Source organism: Leptonychotes weddellii, chromosome 4, assembly GCF_054177405.1.
Source record: "Leptonychotes weddellii isolate Sample4059 chromosome 4, ASM5417740v2, whole genome shotgun sequence".
In the NCBI taxonomy this organism is placed as follows: Eukaryota; Metazoa; Chordata; class Mammalia; order Carnivora; family Phocidae; genus Leptonychotes; species Leptonychotes weddellii.
In genome coordinates this window covers 77231726-77252228 of record NC_138372.1, presented here as the reverse complement: position 1 = coordinate 77252228, position 20503 = coordinate 77231726, and the positions used below count along the sequence as shown (strand labels likewise).

Sequence of the window (20503 nt, the reverse complement as noted above, 5' to 3'; positions counted from 1 at the left end):
GGCCTCAAAAACCAGGGGTACCACTGTCATATAACTTTGCCCTTGACTCAAGATAGTTGGGTACTTATTCTTTTTTATTTTTTAAAGAATTTCAAGGTTTTCCTTTTTAGTTCCTTAATGTTCAAGTCATTGTGTAGTCTTTAGCTGGTCCCTTTAATAGGTGGTATTTTCAAATCTGGCCATCCATTCAGCCAACCATCCATTCAACCAACCATCCATCCATCCATCCATTGATCAACCATATTTTTCCATTCATTCATTTATTAAGCTATGTAGTCACAGCTATTCCTACTATGTGCTAAGCATTGTACTAGGCTTTCTCTAGTGGGGGTTGGGGATAGATTTCTTCCTTTTTTTTTTTTTTTTGCTGGAAATTTGCTTTATTTTGCTCTTTTTGTGAAGTTAAAAAAAAAATCTCCTGAATTAAAAATAATTAGAATATCTGGGAAATTAAAAACAACAACAGATGAACTCTTGCAAATCTGATAAACCAATTAGTCAAATATGGAGAGTGAAAAACATGCTTGGAATGATTTTGACTCATGTAATTGCTTCAGAATAATTTCTTAAGTGTTTCTAGGCAACAGCAAATTTAAGAAGAAGAAACAAATGGTGGGTTCTCTCTCTCTCTCTTTTTTTTTTCCTTTTTTCCCTTTCTCTTCTCTCTCGCATTATCACAGAAGAGCAGGTTGCATCTCTCTCTCCCATGATGTGATGTTAGCTATGCCTGGCTGGGTCAGAGCAGGAAGGCAGAAACATTTAGAATGTGATTATTTTTTATGCAGCCTTCCTTGCTGTGTTGGATGAGGCATTAGTTTCATTAAGGTACACTTGGCCCTCACAGGTGGATCCGAGCATCAGGTAGGGATTAAATTTGGATAGAAATCATAATGAGCTGAACTTTGATAAATCCATAACCAGGAAAAAATATCATTTAACCTTTATACTTCTACATTAATCCTCTGGGTTCCTTTTTGAAATTGAATCTTGTCTGCTCTTTTTTGAGTTAACTGAGTAGATTATTGCTTCATATGATATTGAGCAGAATGTATTTCCTAATAACTGCATCTCCATCTGTGGAGGAATTTCCCTTAACTTATGTGGGGTGATGGAAGCTGCAGTAGGGGCCTGTTCCTCAGATTTTCTCACGGCATACAATCGCACAGAAATCCACTCCTTCATGCAGCTTCCTGTTAGTACCATATGGGCAGGCAATTTCTTACCATTTGGAGACAAATGAAAGCTCATTAGAGGAAGGCAGAGGGTCAGAAGGGTACTTTGGAATATGAAAAAAAAAATCCTTACTAGAGAACATTTAATCATAAGTAGATAATCCTTCTCAAAGGGAAGGCAGTGCGTTTGCCTCATTCTCCTTGGCAGTTAACCTTTTGCATTTTTATGCTTATGACATTTCTGGCAGGCGCTCTGTGTGCTCCAATTAAAGTCAGAGGTCTCTGGACACAGTTCAAAAAGTAGCAAGTGTCTGGAGGGCAGCTCGATGCAAGGCATTTTGGCAGAGGGAGTCACGGAGAACAGCTGGGCAGGCGCATAGGAAAAAGGAATCTGGAATGTGAACGACATAGCTCCTTTGGATACTTCTGAGGGTGTTTGGGGGAGGCGTGGGGGGCTCATTTGGGGTGTAGGCTATTGGATGGAGGGAAGCAAGAGATGTGACAGAAGAGGATTTCTAAGCCAGCCTATGAATGTGTGCACGTGCTGTCGGCACCGAGAAGTCGGCGCTGGATTTACACCTGTGCCCACAATTAGGAAGTAACTGGTTCACTGGTCACAGGAAGAACAGGGCTCATTTGGGAGGCAAATTGAAACTCTACTTAAGCAAAGGCATTAATCAGGGCACCAGGCAAAATACTCACTAATGTTGTTCCAAAGCTAAGAATGTGTTTCTGAGACAAAAACCATGGAAACCTACTTGTTTTCTGAAATGTTGCTTCTCTGAAAGAAAAGATGAGAAGAGGAATAAGCAGACACGCTTTACTTAAAGGTTAGGTGTGAGTCAGGGGACCTCTGAGTGTGTTCAGTATGGCAGAGAGTCATCTGAATGTCTCTATACAATGATGCATGCAAGAGAGTGAAATCATAGCATGGATTAGAAATAAAAAGGTGCTGTAAAAGGGTAGCACTTACAGGATTTAACTTCTGTAAAAGTTGTCTGCAGGATCTGAGGCATAATTTATTTTTGTAATTAAGACTCTTAATTAGGTTTTAAATCCTGAGTCTTAATTTTTTAGTCATATGAGCCAGGACAAGTTAGCATCTACAAATGTCATCTTTCTCACCTATTAAATGTTATCTACCTCATAAGGTGGTTGTGAGAATTCAATGAAGTAATCTATATGAAGTGCTTAACACAATGCCTGGTCTATAACAGATACTCTGTAAAACTTAACTGCAGTTGTTAACATTTCAGCCTTTAAGCCATAAAGAAAACCCATCAATTATGTCTGAATGGAAGGAATCCTCGTTGGGTGATAATCTCAGTTTACTCAAAAAAAAAAAAAAGAAAGATTCTTTGTACTGACGTAAAGAAATGAGAGATCTTGGCCAAAAGATAAACATCCCTATCTTTCTCTTAATTATTTTTGACTCTTAATAAGGAATAGGATCTAATATTTTTTGAACACCTACCATGTGTCAGGCACTCCGAAAGCTGCCTCACTCATAAAGTCTTGTGAAGTCGCTCTAATTGTCCCACTATTACTGACAAGGAAACTGAGGCCCAAAGAGATGAAAGAACATTTCCAGGCTTCTATGTACTACGGTCGGCAGAACAGGGATGTGAAGGCCAAAGGCCACGCTCTTTCAGTTCATCTCACAAGACTGTGGGAATAGTAGTGGGAATGAAAACTCCAGGGGCAGCCTGGCCCTGCTACAGACTCTGAGGTAATAGCAACGTTTCTATTTTGATGTTCCCATTAAAATCTTATCCTCTAACTGAGAGGCCTGGCAGATGGCAAATGTCGCCCTTGAGCAGTCACCTAAATCAAGTGATAAACCGCATTCAGGCTTTGGGATGCCTTCGCTGCCTGGGGAAGAGCACGGCTCTGCCCGGTTCAACTCCGTCCGTTGACTGGGTTGCTTCTTAGAGCTAACAGGAAAATGTACTTTACTTAGCTGGTAAGAAAAGCTCCTGAGGCTCTGCGGGCAGTTGTTTTGGAGAAAGATTGACTTTAAGAACACCCACTTGATTGTTTAGCAGCTTTAGAAACTTCTGAGAAGAAAATGTTCAGTTATCAGGTAAAGCTGCTTTGGCAGCTTGATTTCTCTAATGCGGGGCAGCAGCGGAGGCTGTAGGCTGAGGAACGCAGACAAGGCACACATATTTTGTGTCTCCCTATGTTGCTTCAGAACATTCTGTTCCCTGCCCATTTTTAACGAGATAAACATGCCTTCATGGGTCACAGCGATGCAAATTCTTTACTAACTCTTTGCAAATACGGCTTTTTGGTTTTTAAACAAAGCGATTTGCTATGAGGTGTTAGGGGTTTTACCATTTCCAGAACATTTACACCCACAGCACTCCTTTAGTTTTACAGCGGGAGAGCACCGAACCTGACTTGCTCTGAGGCCCAAGTTTACCCTTTAATGACTGTGACCTTCATTCAGCCCCTGATCTCTCTGAGCCCTGTTTCGTCATCTCTGCCATGGAGGTGTCATTGTTTTCTTTCTAGGATTGCTGCGAGAATTAAATGGCGTGATGTAGGTTCAAGGGCTTTGCAAACTGGCACAAGGTCATTTAAAAATGAACCATTCCTGCTATTATTATTTGTATTTGGGGGTTAACATCATCTGGTGATAATAAAGGAGCCCTGATGGTTAATGACATCCCGAAGATCTAAAACAAAGTTGTTAGCGAAGTCACAGGAATGAAAAGCCCGCGTAGGGAATCCAGTCAATAATATTGTAATAACACTGTATGGTGACCGATGGTGACTGCACTTATCCTAGTGAGCGTCGTGTAACGTATAGGGTTCTTGAATCACGATGCTGTACACTTGAAACTAATATAATAATATATGTCAACTATATTTCAATTAAAAAAATTAAAAAAGTAAAGTCATAATAAGATGCCAGAAATTGGGTAATGTATAGACACGGAAGTGGTAATTTAATACAGATGTTAGAGCGACACCGAAGAAGATCCGGAGTGTGGTAGGAGCTGTTTGGACAAAGGAGAACCCAGGGACAGAACATGCGTTAAAGACTTCCTATAAGAGATAACAGCTCTTCAGCCCATAGTGTGTGGTCTGGAATGCTGTGTGCTGTCACTTTATAGGCAGCATCGGACAGTCCAATGAGTTAGTTTCTGATTCACCACTTCCTACTTGTGTGAATTCTTCAACCTCTGTGCAAAGAGTGATGATGATGACACGGTGTCACAGGGTCATGAAGATTAAATGGGATGATATATATAAGGTACCTGGAGGGTAATATGGCTGGTAAATATGGTTTCTCTACTTCTTCCTGCTCCTCCTCCTTTTTTCTTTTTTTTGGTCAGATAGGAACTCTAGGCAAGCCACCGTCAATACCACTAGAAGCTAATGTGCTTCTTAGAGCATTCAGGCCAGGTTTGAAAGCAATCAGTAGAACCCTCGTAAATTCTCTGGAATTGCTTCCAGTGTTGCCCAAAGTTGTTAATGGAGTTTGAGTTTATGTAGCCACTTCAAAGATCATCAGGTGCAGAGAAAGTTGTAGGTGTTCAGTAAGGGCAAAGACTCTTAACCAGGGGCTCTCAAGGGAAGCATGGAGGTGTCTGCCGAGCGCAGGGTATGCAGGGGTTAAATTCAGAACTCCTTCGGAGATAAGAGTTCTGTGTTGACGATGAGAAAGTAATCATCAGCTAAGCCAGACTTTGGTAAGAAGCTCTTGCTAAGGGACGCCTTATAAAGGATCAAGTTTTCCAAACTGTAGACTTGATTTAATCATTGAGTTATTTTTAAGTATTTGTTATCTACCATTCAGAGGCACTTCACATCTTTGAGCAAGCAACTGAGGGGTTTGTAAATGTAAACATATCAATGATCACAATATAACTTTTTAAGAATTGTTAATTTAAAAAAATGTCAATAAGAAGGAGTAGTCAATGATTTTAGCTCTTAAATATACAAGTGTATGAAATTAGGCAAATAAAATGAGAATCAGTTTAAAAAGGAGGCTTTTCTTCATGTTGTCAATTTGACGCCTAATGCAATCTGTCCAGAGTGTGGTGAGGATGGACAGAATGTAGTCATACAGCTATGGGATACTTTCACCTTCCAGGTGTTTCCTATAGTTCTCACTAAAGAGAACAAATTCGCAGTGAGATTTTGAAAGCTACCTATGTTTCAAAGATCCATAGGCTTTAAATTACTGTCATTATTATACCACAAGAAATCCCATCTTTTTTCCACACATAGGTTAGAAAATGATTCTGACATTTCCCACATCTTTCTTCCATGCTATCTATATTTTGTGCTGATACTGATAACCCCATCTTCTATTCCAGCTTTTCAATTTTTTTTTTCAAGTCCATCGCCTCATTTTAAGCCAAGGCAATTTTAAAACTTCCCTTGTTATGTCACAAGTTGCTGACTCGGGACTGACTGTGTGTGATGGGCAGGGGAGGACATCGAGAAGTGAGGTCAACGCCTGTGACCAAATAATTAGGGAAGTAGAAGAGAGAAAATGCTAGTGAAGTATTCCTACAATGTCTTCTCTTCCAAAATATGGTTGTGACTGAGGAGAGCCTGGGAGAGGGGTGACGGAGAGACAATGTAAACACACCCATAGAGTTGTCCCCTGTCCTAAGGTGAGAGTGGAGGTTGGGGCTGTGAAGAAGGACTGTGTTTTTTTTTGTTTTTTTGTTTTTTTAAAGATTTTATTCATTTATTTGAGAGAGAATGAGATAGAGAGAGCATGAGAGGGGGGAGGGTCAGCGGGAGAAGCAGACTCCCCACTGAGCAGGGAGCCCGATGCGGGACTCGATCCCGGGACTCCAGGATCATGACCTGAGCCGAAGGCAGTCGCTTAACCGACTGAGCCACCCAGGCGCCCAAGGACTGTGTTTTGATCACCTGTTATGTGCCAGTAGTTTAGCTACAATATACAAAATACATATATTGCTTATTTGCTCAACAACTGTAAGAGATAGATATTGTTACTACTGTTTTATAGATGAGGAAATAGGCTTGGAGAACTTTGGGTAAGTCACTAATATGTATTTAAAAAATAAATCTTGTGTTGCTATGTGTAGGGGATATTTATAGTGAAATTTCTATTGCTTTCTGGTATTGCCTTGCTTTTTATTAAACCCTAAACATAAGAATGGCTCTTATACATGCAACATGGGGCAAAGTCAAAATAAAACAAGTTTGTGGAGTATATCCGTGAGGGCCGTACCTGGGGATACTTTGTTCTAGAACCTGGATCTGGTGCTGGTCTTGTTGATTTTGCTTCTTCATCTCTTCTTGTTCTTTTCCGCTGCTGACTCCCTCTAGAAGCCATTTCTCCCTTAAGGCCTTTTTCTGATATCAGGAAACAAAGATGTTCTTAAATCAGTCAATAATTTCCAAAATCTCTGGCTGCTTCGAAATCTTACGAATTTTAATAGTGGACAGAGTAAAGAGAAATTATTTTTTCTCACTGCCTTGCCTGAATAAATCTGGTATCTTCCTTCATTGCACCCTTTGTGACCCCCTTCCAAAGCCAGTTTGATGTGTCTAAATCCTATTTGTCCTTTAAGTTCTAGTTCAGGTCCCTCCTTCTCTGAAAATCTCCATCCTGCCCCCAAACCCTCCACAGCCCCATCCTCGCCCTCAGAGAACTCTCTTCCTTCAGAATCCCGTGGCACTCTCTGTGTATGTCTAGCACTCGTATGGGGACCTTATCTGTGATACCTTGCTACTGTTTACTTGGTTAATGGTTGTACATCTTGTGTCTTTGGAGTAAAAGCCTCCTTGAAGCCATTTTTTAAATTCATCTCAATGACATTGTACAGCGAACACTCCAAAAAAAATTTTGGAGGGATTATTTGAAATGGTGGCCAAAACAGGAGGTTGCTATTGTATCCTAAACCAATTCAATGTTAGTCTTAGTGGTGTGGTCAGCATTTATGACTTTGCCGACCCAATACCCTTCTTTCTTCTGAGAACCTCCCTGGTTCCAGATACTTAAGTTTAGCATGAATTACTTGTTCTGATAATATGATGCACAAAATTTACTGATCTGTCTGAATATTGGTGAGCTGAATTTTTGTCAACTTTAACAAAACAAAAAATATTTATGCTTTATCACATGGAAGAAAACATTGAATTTGCATGAAAGAATTACAATCCTGGACCTTGAGCCTAAGAAGACCTAAAGCAAATGAGAGCTGTGTAAAATTTGGAGGGAACTTAGCTAACATCCCATCCATGTCTTACATAGGAACTGTTAGATATTATTTCCAAAGAGTTTGAGTTTCTCCTTTTCTTCCTGGAGAAAACTGTTCTCTCTATATATCTAATCTACCTGTGCAAACTATTTGTTCAAAAATTATTTTTGGGGGGGCGCCTGGGTGGCTCAGTCATTAAGCATCTGCCTTCGGCTCAGGTCATGATCCCAGGGTCCTGGGATCGAGCCCCGCATCAGGCTCCCCGCTCGGCGGGAGGCCTGCTTCTCCCTCTCCTGCTCCCCCTGCTTGTGCTCCCTCTCTCGCTATGTCTCTATCTGTCAAATAAATAAAATCTTTAAAAAAAAAATTATTTTTGGGGATTCGCTATGTCTAAAATGATGAGGAGAGAAGAATGGGAGCTTTGTATTTTCTGAGACTTCTTTCTCTGATGCCACAATTAAAATGAGAGCAAGTTAATAGAACTTCTGTCTTTTTTAAAAGGATGCTAGGATCAATCCTACTGCAATATAAATACCTTTGAATTTTAAACAAAATTTAAATAAGGTTGATTGTGCTAGGTAATTACCAAATGATGGTTATATTAAGTAAGGCAATGGTTTTCAAACCAGTAAGAAACATTACACTGATTATGAATATATATTAAATGGAATTGTACTTTGTAGGATTGATATAAACTGGGCTGCTCTAGCTGACGCAGCGAGGGTGTCTGGAAACCCGTGGATGCACAGAACACAGTTTGAAAACCACTAGATCGAGTAATAACCTTGTCCCAGATCATCGTATTTGTGTTGGCCTTTCCAGAGTTTCAAGCAATTGCATGTGGACAACAAACCCCATAAGAGAAGTTTGTAGCCAGAGATTCTTTCCCTCAGTGTTATCTTAACCCTTAATTACAGCTCTTTGGCTGTTTGTAAAAATGTTCTCCCACAGACACAGTTAAATGTTATTAATAAAGGTCAAGATTTATCTTTTGAGATCAAAGATGCCAAGAAAATCTTGGTATACTATCATTTTAAGAATTTACCTTAATTTAAATTTATTTTTATTTGATGGAATGTGATGATAGCTAATGCATAGTAGAGAAGACAGAGGACACCTGTAGGTAAATTATAGTCCTTACAAACCACCTACGAGGACAGTTTCAGTCATTTACATCCATATCACTATCAGAAGCATTTAGATGGGATAGTCTTATGTTGTTGAGTTACAGAGAGCAGAGAATAATTCTTGTGATGTGATTATGTGAACTTGAGGCTATCGTCTTGGTTCTTAGTCTGGTTAGGAATAAGAATAATTTTAATTTTAGCCTCATAAAACTTTTTTATAACTCACAAATTGTCATTTACCCCTGGCAAAGAACTCTTTGCCAGAGGTAAAATGAAAAAATGAATTTGTGAATTAACTCTTTGCCTCTGAATATAAAATACATAATTTGGATGTGTAATTAAAATGATACGGTACAATCACATATTGTAACAACTTAAACATAGTCATTTTGTTTTTTTGTTTTGTTTTTTTAAATGTGGAATAACACCTTATTTATTTATTTATTTAAGAATTTTTTTAATTTATTCATTGAGACAGAGAGATACGGAGAGAGAGAGAGAGAGCAGGAGCAGTGGGGAGGGGAAGAGGAAGAGGGAGAAATAGACTCCCTGCTGAGCAAGGAGCCCAACATGGGGCTCAGTCGCAGGACCCTGGGATCATGACCTGAGCCAAAGGCAGACGCTAAACCATCTGAGCCACCCAGACGCCCCAGTCATTTTGTTTTTATGTCTCAGTTTAAACTTGTGATTTCATCTATGAGGTTGATGAAAAATCTATTTCACAACAACGACATTCAGAATCAAAAGCGATATAAACTAAATGAAAATATAAGGAACATGCCGGTAATAGATCTTTGGGCAGTTTTTTTAGGGAAAGGCTTTCCTGAAGCACTTTGCATTCTATATAGCAATTACAGTATACTTTAGGAATAAATTAGTTTTTCATACCATGAATCAAATGGACTTCCAGAAAAGAAAAGTTTTCTAAGCTGAGTGTAGTTTGTGTTTCTTGGTGGCAGACTGTGATCATGTTACTAGGTGAGGAGACCCATAGTGTACAAATCTCAGAAATGTTTCAAAGTTAGAATGCTCCTCATATCCCTGGAAACTCCCTTTCTAGCATGTCATTGGTATGATTGCCAGGTTCCAGAGCCAACGAATATCAGAGTTACTACTATTATTTTGCAAGGTATGTACTAATGATACAGAGGAGCGCTTTGTAAATGTTTGTGTTTGTGTTGTTTAGAGTGTGTCATTGAAGTGTAACGAAATAGTTTGCAATCAGGAAAGTGCTGAGGACAGTCAGTGGAATGGAGACGGATGAAGAAGAAAATAAAAGAAGGACTGGTAACTGTAGAGGCCGATAGGGCTTTCCTGACTTGGTGAGGGTATTGCAGAATCAATTTTAAAAATACTTCTGGGACGCCTGGGAGGTGCAGTCAGTTAAGCCTCAGAGTCTTGGTTTCCGCTCAGGTCGTGATCTCAGGGTCATGAGATTGAGCCCTGCGTGGGGCTCGGTGCTCAGCGGGGACTCTGCTTGAGACTCTCTCTCCTTCACCCTCTGTGCCTCCCACTCTGTTCTCTCTCTCTCAAATAAATAAATAAATCTTTAAAAAAATACTTCTGCACATTTCTGACCCCCATTTGTAATGGTGCCTAGTTGCTGTTTGGTGCAGCCAACCATTTTCTGCAAAACACATTGCAAACAGCGACTCTTTCCTTTGTGTTGCTTTTGCAGATTGTGCCTTGCATACACTGCTCATCACGGTGTGTGGGTCGTCTCAGGGTTCTGGGTCAGTTCTCTTTTTAAGGACAGAGGTCAAACTTTATTGTGTATTCTTAGTGTCCTGCTTAGTACCTTACACATAATAGGTAATTAATAAATGTTTTTTGACTAAAAGGCTCTATACACACCTATATAAATCCTATCTATCAGTTAAGACTCAGCTTAAATCCCACACCTTTAACAGACCTGCTTCGACCACCTCAGATTAAAGAGTTACTCCTTATATTCTTATTTAAATTAAAAAAAATCATCTTTTAACTTGTCCTAATTATTTATTTAATTCTGAGTTCCCCACTAGGTTGCAGGCAGAAGGGCTACAGCCCTCTAGGGCCACTGGTAGTCTGTATGGCATTAATATGAAAATCAGAAAAAGTGCTGTTCCTCACCCCACCCCTTTGGGTCAGTGCACAGCTTGGGAAAATGGATAGCACCTTTGTGCAGAGGAAAAGAAATATCGTCCTTCAGACAGAAGCAGCCCTATGCCAGCGTGCACAGTTCCAAGCGAGGTGGACAGGGTTTTAGCACCCCTTTCTCGGGTATCTTTGTGCAGTACACAATCTGCACAATGGTCTTCGGCAATCCAGAGCCTGATAAATGTTCCGATTGGATTGGATTAGACAGTCTCTTGGGTTGCAGAAAGCAAACATAAGTTTCCCTATAAAGGGAAGATCATGTATGACTTTTTTTTTAAAGATTTTTTTTTAATGTTTTATTTATTTATTCATGAGAGTCAGAGAGAGAGAGAGAGAGAGGCAGAGGCAGAGGGAGAAGCAGGCTCCCCGCCTAGCAGGGAGCCCGATGTGGGACTCGATCCCAGGACCCTGGGATCATGACCTGAGCCGAAGGCAGATGCTTAACCATCTGAGCCACTCAGGCGCCCCTGACTTTTTTTTTTAATAAAGATTTTACTTATTTATTTGACAGAGAAAGAGACAGTGAGAGAGGGAACACAAGCAGGGGGAGTGGGAGAGGGAGAAGCAGGCTTCCAGCCGGGCAGGGAGCCCGATGTGGGGCTCAATCCCAGGACCCTGGGATCATGACCTGAGCCGAAGGCAGACGCTCAAGGACTGAGCCACCCAGGCGCCCCTCTTTGGACTGGTTTTGGCAAGTATTGAAAAGAGGTGCCACCTCAGAAATGGACTTTTCAGTGAGTCAGTTTTCTTATGTCAAACTTGCTTCCTAGAATGGACGCAGGGGATATTTAACCCTTTCTCCTACTGTGAGCTCTACTGTTGTTTGGCTACCCACTGGACAAGGATAGCAATTGCTGAATGTGAGAGAGCTATCCATTTACTCAGAAGCAGTCATTAATTTATTGAGAGACTCAAATTGTGTGTGTGTGTTTGTATGAGCGAGAGAGAGAGAGAGAGAAGGAGAGAGAGAGGTTAAAAGAGAGAACGAGTTAGAAATGGAGTTAGAAATGGCTTAGCTCAAAAATTATTGTGGAATTGGCTTTTGGTTTGAGTTTCACCAAAATAACTTGGTAAAATTTGTTTTAATCTCATTGATTTTTCTGGTTATACACACTGCATTTCTTGGCTATACCCACCACTCATGTAAATTCAGTGTGAGACACTGCAAGAATAACAGGCTAACTATACTTTAGAGTTATCCATCAAACATTGGAAATGCCAATTTATATAGGAGCAAAGAAGCAAACAGAATCCAGAGAACTGAGGCTAATTGGAATCTTAAATTATGTTTCTTTTCAGAGGTGGTTACTTGATCCCTCAGAAAGCTGGATGTAGCTGAATTTGGCAAGTTTAGCTTAAATGTATAGACCCCATGAGAAGTAGCTTCCTGCTTGAGTCTGTTCACAAGGAGCTCTTGTTTGTCATTTGGTTGCATCCTATGACGGAGCTACGTAATACAATGTTGAAACTCAATGTGCTTTAATTACAAAATGACCACACCCATGGAAGTTGCAAAGTCTGGTTTTAAAAATGGAGGTTTATTTCTGGTGATGATCTCATGGTTTGTCAAAGCAAGGCAAAAGAAAACAAAACCCCCAAAAGATATTCAAACAATATTGGATTCATTGCACTGAGCTTTTAAATACAAGCATCCTTGACCAGGTCAGACAGCGTCTGTTTCTCACCCCCTGGGGGAAGGTTGGCCTTTCATTGATTTCAAAAGGGACTTCCTAGCTGGATCCATCCCTAGGGATGTTAAGCAAGACTGTGTTGCGGGGGAGGGGGGCAAATTATCAAGGCTGAATTCTCAAGGTTACCCAAGAAAATGAGGAAATTCAGTAATAAAGGATAAAAGTAATAAAAGCGTGTTTTCTACATGTTAACCAGAAGGTATTAATCTCCTATGCAAATATTACTAGCTTCTTAGCCCTCCCCTATCATTATTAGGGGGTTAGTAGAACTATGCTGAATTTTTTCCTTCCTAAAGCATCTTTACCATAGAGATTTTGGGTGCCATTAGGATATTTGAATATAAAAATCATTGAAATGAAATTAAAATCATAAATTACCTTCAAATGCTGGTGCTTTAGTTTTTCTTCCTCTATTTTCAGACGCTTCTGCGAGATTTCTTCCTGTATTTTTCTTTTATCCTGAAATAAAAGAAGTTCCAGCATAATCTATTTTTTCAATTTGCTTAAATATGCTTCCTTGGGGTTGTCGTCATTACCGAATGGCTGGCCAACGGTACGCTCTTGGCATTGGTAGAAAGCTGCTTTGGAAACTCATATTTCAAAGCGAAGGGGGGCAAAGTGAGACATTCAAAGCATTTTGCTGATGGAAAACGAAAGAAGGTGCTTTTTCAGAGAGAACTTGCAAATATTTTAATGTCTTTCCTTCCCCACTCTCCTCCCCTCCCCTTTAAAAAAATCTTCCCCATTAATCAAGCAAGATTGAGCTATTGAGTGATGCAATGGAAAAAGTGAATTTTAAGGAGGGAGTTTTGAAATAGGCCTGAGGAAACCCTGTGAGGAGAGAGACTGTTCCTGGCACAGGGCTGAAGAAACTGCTGGGTAAAAGGTCTGCTTATGTGGGAAAACAGGATAGCTAGCCTACAGAGCATTCGAAAACTAGGAAGCTAGAAAGTGGGAGTGTTTCCTCCTTGTATAACTTGCTATGTGAAGATAGAGAAAAAAGGGTTCAGATAATGCTTGTTAACAGTAAGAGGGCTTTTAGCTGTGGTTAAAAAAAATTCATGGAGAGATAGAGTCTCTTTCACCAAGTTTAAATTGCATTACCTCAAAAAACCCAGGAAGCATAACTGTTAATGCCCAGGGGTTGTACTTTTTAGAAAATATAGCATATGTACTATATAGTCTGGTTTTGATTTCTGGCTCTGCCATTTACTAGGTCTGTGTCCTTGGACAAAATCCTTAACTCTTCTGTGCCTCAATTACCTCATCTGAAATATGGGGATAAATAAGAGAATCTACCTCATAAGATACGAGCATTAAATGTATGTTAAATTTCCTAGGACGGTGTTTGACGCATAGCACTCTGTATTTGTTTAATAAAATTAAGTAAATAAGACATAATCTGTTAATCACAGAAAGTAGCAAACTAATTCTGATAATGCTTCCATAAGCCTGAAATGTTTTAGAGAGTCCCTCTCTGGAATTGTTTGAGGCTTTTTACAAGCTACGCAAAAAGGCCCTTATTTCCTTATTTTTTGACCAGAGGTGACATTATCCTCCATCTCTTTTATAAGAGTAGATTTTAAATCTGCTTTCAAAATTGAAAACTCCCAAAGGATAAAAAATTTGTTGCCAGTGAAGACAACTAAAAGAATTTGAAGCAGGCTCAGAAGGTAATTTAGAAGGAAGAGTTCCAAAAATACTTGGCAGCATTGTTGAAATAAGTGCATGGCTTCCTGATGCGACTCCTTTGAAGATAAAAACTCTTTTTTGATGTATAAGTTCAGGTACATTTGTTGAAGAAAAACAACATGTTGCTCTCCAACTTTATGTCATGTTTTTCTTTGTGTGTTAGAAGAATATATGACTTGGTCTGTATCCCACTGTGTAAATTTCATAAGCAGCTATTTTGAAAAAAAAATAAAAACATTAGTTAGGCAACTAGCGTGGTCTTCAGTATCGCTTCTTTGGATCAAAGCTGGTCTTTAGGAACAAAAATTCTGATGACCTGTGAGTCAGTTCTCCATTCTCTCTAGAGGTTGTAATTGAGCAAATACTAGTAATATTTATAATGTATTATGTCAAACATTTTGGTAAGTATTTTATAGGCATTATTTCATTGAATTGTCATAGTAACAAAGATATTGCGATAATTTTCATTTCAAGAGAGGAAATGTAAATTTAACTAGCTAATTAACTAATTAATCTGAGCTCTCACAAGTAATACGTGGCTCAACCAGGGTTTGAACCCAGGCAATTTGAGTTCAGCCTTCACACTCTTAGCCAACTCATGACACCATTTTCCTGAGTGAGAAATTAGTCCAGCTTCTTACAACTTCCCTCATTGTCCTCTCTATCATGAAGAACTGTGGCTGGAAACAAGAGTGGGGCCTCTCATTAGAAAGGAGCCCATTTTTCATTCCATATTTAGTGTTGGTGTGTAACCATCCACCTCTCGTCACAGGTAGCCCATCGAGAAGAGTACCTTAAGCATAAGAGACAATGCTGAACCTAGCAAGTTTTCCCCACCCCTGTCAATAGCCAGTTTGGGCTGGTTTCATCTTGGGGTTAGTAATAGGGAAGGAAAGCTGTGTGGGTAGAGGCAGGGTGTCTGAAGTGTTTTGGCAACACAAGGCTTATGTTTTGTCTCTCAGAGGTAACGTGATACCTCCCTTATGTCAGTCTAGGTAATTAGGAAGATAATTTATAATGTTATAGGCATGATTCTTTTAAGATAGAAGCACCTTTTTCCTCATAAAATATTCAACAAAAAGTTGTTATCGTTTTGCCAAATTTCATAGGGACTTATAAGAATTACTGAAAAATAAGATGGTAGTAATTTAATTTTATTAAAGCAAAATAAATAAGTCAACCTTAAGTTGCATATCTAGCTCTATTGCTAGTGTACCCAAAGTTACCAGAGCCCACTAATTCCTTTCCAAATTATCACGGAACAAATAGATGTGAAATGCCATCTGCTTCCCAAAATTTTCCCAGGAGCTTGAGCATCTCTATAGACACCTGTTATAACCTGGCACATCATTAATATTTATTAATGTTAACTCTTCTGAATAACTTATATTGATGTTTACTTTTTTAATGTGCAACTAAGAAAGACTTCTGTTTAATGAACTGTTGTCTAGATAGGTTTTTAGCCGTCTGACTTAGAATATTTTAGCAGTTGACACCCACAAATTCCAATTCTGTACAAAGTTACCTCTTGATTATGCTGAAAATTAGTTTATTTATTTGTGCAACTAGAAAGCTATTGTGAACATCCATGATCCAGTATTATCGCAACCACGTACTTGATAAAAATCAGCACAATACTTAGGAGTGTGACTATTTTAGAGATATTATAGATTGACGAGGAGCCAATATTCCAGAATCCCTGAATCTGTAAAGAAGGCAGGATTGATCCTGAGTTATTTAATGATTAATTTAGCCGATACTGGGGTACTTATGTACAAACGTTGTGTTCAAGGTGACGTTAAAAGTTGTGCAATGTTTAAAAATTATTCAGAAGTAGTTTCATCAAGAAACTTACACTCTCATAAAGAAAGAAAATCATTCATTCAAGTAACTGTATAGTCTAAGAAATAAAATGAGAAATGTCATTCCTGAGGCACAGGGAAGGTCTATGAGAGTTGAGGGGAGATAGGGAGCAGTTGTTTCTAGCTGATGTGGTTGGGAGAGGCTGTGATGTAGCATTTGAGAAGAGTATGTTGGATAGTTGCTGGGGAGGAGGGGGGTGGGGAGAAAGGGCATTCAAGTCAAGGGCACAATGTGAGCAAAGGCCTGGAAGTAGAAAATTAGTACATTGTATAGAGCAGCAATTCTGGAATCTAAGTTGTCATACGAATAGTGGGAAATAAAATACGGATAAGAGGGTGAGGATAAGTCCTCAATAGAAATACTGAATGGCAGGACAAGGGGTTTGGAATTTGCTTATGTATTGATAGAGAGCAATGAAAAGTGTTCAGAGGGAGAGGATTTGTAGAGTTAAAACCATGTTTTAAGAAGTTTAATCTAGCCTAACTGGGTAATAGATGTTGAAGGAGGAGCACGTGAATGGGGATCATTAGTTAGGCTATGACTCATACATAAGACCAGGAGAGCTTGAGCAAGAGGTAGGAGAGGGTATGGATGTCAGAGATAGCAAGGAGTTAAAGTTGGTGGGACATATGGATGCAAGAGAGGAAGGGGTCAAATGGGAGTACAAGGCTTTTATGCCTAGGTAGAGCAGAATTGCCAATAGAAGCAAGATATTCAGGAGAAGGAAAGAGAGTTTGGTAGGGGAGATGGTGGATTCACACCAAATTTGAGGTGTCTTTGGGAAAACAGGTAGAGTTGTCTGGTGGACAGTTGAAACAATGGTTGGAGAGAGATGAGGGGTGAGAGCTAGAGATAAAGATGTAGGAGTTTCAGAAGGGATAGCTGAGGTCAGAAGAGAAGGAGAGCTAAGGACAGATCCTTCATGAAGCACCTACATTTAAGGAGTACAAGAGGAAGGGAATCCATATGGAATTTTATTTCGGGGTAAATCAGAAATTAGAACTTGGCAAATTAGGCTAATTCAATTAGTCGAATGGTTTCAGATTCATTCTGCTAGAAGCTGAGTATCGTATAGTTTCATGACTAGCTTTGCTGACATTTTCCTTGCCTAAGGTCTCCAAAGAACAGTAATAGGAGCTGCTTATTTGGATCTAAGTACTACCAACGATACAGAACTTCTTGGTGATGTGCAGATAATGGTAGCCTGGAAAGAAAGATATGTGCTAACACAATATTCCTAGAAAAGAATCCTGAGCATAGAGGTTTACTAGTTTTCACTGAAACTTAGATTTCTAAAATTCTTGAAAACTTCTTTAAAAAAATTCTTGAAAAAGGGACTAGCATTTCACGAGTGAAGATAGACCACAAAGCCTGGGAAATTTACAAGTGGAAACACGGCTACACAATGACAAATGATCTCAGGTAAGAAGAAAAGAGTGTTACTATAACCAAAACAAACCCAAATAGTTTGGTATCATTGGGAGCTCATGAAACCAAGAGGGAAGATTAGCAAGTGGTACCTATTTGTAATAGTGTAAATAAAGGTAAAAAAAATCTGGGGTGTTGTGAAGATGAGAAGCATGTGAGAAACATTGAGGGCACACAAAGCATGGGTGTATAAATAATTATATATCCTTAAGTTATGTTGAGAACAAAAAGGTAAAGGACTAAGCCATTGGACAACTGCTGAGATACATAGTATAATAGCAACATGATGAAAATACAACTATTCCATTTCTATTTTGCTTCCACATTTTTGATTAAGGAGAATAATCTTAACTCTGGAGAGGGTAGAGCAAATAAGCTTAAAGGAAAATTGAAGCACAGGAAGAAATAGAGCACTGAAGACAGAGCTGCTCAGACTCTGATAGGTTTCGTTTCAGGAAGTAGAAAAATCTAGAGACATGACAGAAAATTATTATTATTGTTGTTGTTATTTTTAAAGAGAGAGTGAGTGGGAAGGGGCAGAGGAAGGAAGTGAGAGAGAATCTTAAGCAGGTTCAATGCCCAGGGCAGAGCCTGATGTGGGGCTCGATCTCACGACCCTGTGATCATGACCTGAGTCTAAATCAAGTCGGATGCTCAACTGACTGAGTCACCCAGGTGCACCAACATAACAGAAAATTATTGTTAAGTAACCTTGGAATCTTGGGAGAAGAGGTCTCTGAAGACTGAAAGCAGCAAATGCCCCAATTTTTGGAAGAGGGACAAAGGGAATTATGAATATTTAAAGACTGGTGAACTTACTGGTTAATCCCTGGCAAAGTTGTAGAATGAATTATTAAACAATGTTGTATTTAGACAAGCAATGTCTAAGAGATAACATTCGATCATTAAAAATGAAGCATTTAAAACTAACTTTATTTCTTTTGCTTAATTCTTCTACATCAGCAGATGATGAAGATTATGGTGGTTACAACAATAGCGAACATTTACCGATAACTTTTTGTGAGTCAGGAACTACTTAAAGCACTTAAATGTATCAATTAATTTAATCTTCCCCCGAATTTCTTTGAAGTAGGGACCACATTTATCCCCATTAGGTAGGTGAAGAAACTGAGGAATGAAGATATCTAGATCATGGAAGTTCAGCATACCTTGGTTTTAGCATGGCTTTAGACAAAGTTTCTTATTTTATTCTTTCAGAACTTTGTGTAAATTCAAACGGAAAAAAATATAGTTGAAAATGATTACCTTAACTTTAAAAAACAAAACAAAACAATGCCCCATAAGAAGAGAGAACACTAAAATTAAATCCAATAAACCAATAAACGTAAACATATTGAGGTAACTTTCTGACTCAGAATTTGAGGGTGTAATAGGGTGTGCTGGAAGATTTATTGTTAGAAACTCTTCCTGGTCAGCTAGTTTTAGGAGTCAATGAAATAAAAGAGGACCAAATCAAGATTTTGAAATATCTTGTCTATTAGGACTGTTGGACCCAAATTAATGATTAATTTTATTCATTATAAATGTAAACTATGGAACTTTGTAGAATATGTTAATTGTAGAAGATTAAAAAAATCCAGACAACTTTGAAGAGAAATATAAAAATCCCTCATACTCCCACTGCTTTAGAATTAACTGCTATCCACATTTTGGTGCATTTTATTCCATCTTTTCTTCAGCATACCCAAACCATAGATGGGCACCCTGACACAAACACACGTGCAAACCACACCAGGGGCTCATACACAGTTTGTGTTCCATCTTTTGCACTCAATATGGTGTCATGAGTGTTTCTCAGGTTATTAAATTTTATTGATAAAATATTAAATTTTATTCAGAATATCATAATTTGCTTAATCAGTCTCCTTTTTTTTTCCTGCCCCTTAGGCTGTTTTGAATCTTTTGCTGTTATGAGTAGTTGTATGATGAAGTTCCTTGTATGTAAATTTTGTACCTCTTTTCTCTGATTATTTCCTCAAGATAGGTCCCTAGAAGTTAGTTACCTAGGGGTAGGGATGTTTTAAAGATTCTTTTTTTTTTTTTAAAGATTTTATTTATTTATTTGAGACAGAGAGAATGAGAGAGAGAGAGCACATGAGAGGGGGGAGGGTCAGAGGCAGAAGCAGGCTCCCTGCCGAGCAGGGAGCCCGATGCGGGACTCGATCCAGGGACTCCAGGATCATGACCTGAGCCAAAAGCAGTCGCTTAACCAACTGAGCCACCCAGGCGCCCCTGTTTTAAAGATTCTTAATACAGATTGCTAAAAAGACTTCAGTGAAAAGTTGTTTTAACTTACATTTCTATGTAACATTGTCTGTCACATCAACCTTACTAATTATGAATATTGCAAGTAAAAGATCTTTTAGCAATTTGCATAGGGCAAATAATATCTCATTTTGATGTTTTAATGAGATTTCTGAGATTAATGTGGTCAACTATTATTCATAATTTTCTTGGCTATCTGTATCAATTATTTTTTAAATTGTCTGTTGGTGATGTCTACCCATTTTTCTGTAAAACCTATTAATTATTTACTTATCAATGTGTAAGAGCTCTTTGAATTAGGGATAGTAGCCTTTTGTTTGTCGTGTTAGTTAAAAATAATTTTCTTATTTGCCTTTAAATTTTACTTCCGGTGTTTTTAGAAGTACTGAAAGTTGGGATGCCTGAATGGCTCAGTCGGTTCAGCAGCTAGGCAGCTCATGTTCCCAGGGTGCTGAGATTGAGTCCCGCATCAGGCTCCCTGCTCAGCAGGGAGTCTGCTTTTCCCTCTCCTGCCGCTCCCCTGCTTTTGCTTGTTCATGCTCTCTCTCTCGCTCTCTCAAATAAATAAATTAAACATTTTTTTTAAAAAGAAGTGTTTTTTTCTCTATTGCCTTGATGTTTTTAATATCTTTATCATCTGAGATACAGTAATTATTCATCCATATTTTCTTTCCGTTTCCTAAAGATTTTTTTAAAAAGCCTCTTTATTTATTTATTTTTTTTTATTCTTATGTTAATCCCCATACATTACATCATTAGTTTTAGATGAAGTGTTCCATGATTCATTGTTTGTGCATAACACCCAGTGCTCCATGCAGAATGTGCCCTCCTCAATACCCACCACCAGGCTAACCCATCCTCCCACCCCCCTCCCCTCTAGAACCCTGTTTGTTTTTCAGAGTCCATCG

The 20503-nt window shown here is 38.9% G+C and overlaps 1 protein-coding gene across 1 annotated transcript in view; it reads right to left on the bottom strand.

Annotated features, from left to right (window-relative positions):
• The window catches only part of PALMD (palmdelphin), a 51872-nt gene that overhangs the window by 21573 nt on the left and 9796 nt on the right, over positions 1–20503 (bottom strand). Inside the window, exons 2-3 of the mRNA XM_006732820.3 lie at positions 12705–12785; positions 6397–6521 (exon numbers count right to left, since the gene is read on the bottom strand). Coding sequence (XP_006732883.1) covers positions 6397–6521; positions 12705–12785 — 206 coding nt within the window. The remainder of the gene's footprint in view (positions 1–6396; positions 6522–12704; positions 12786–20503) is intronic.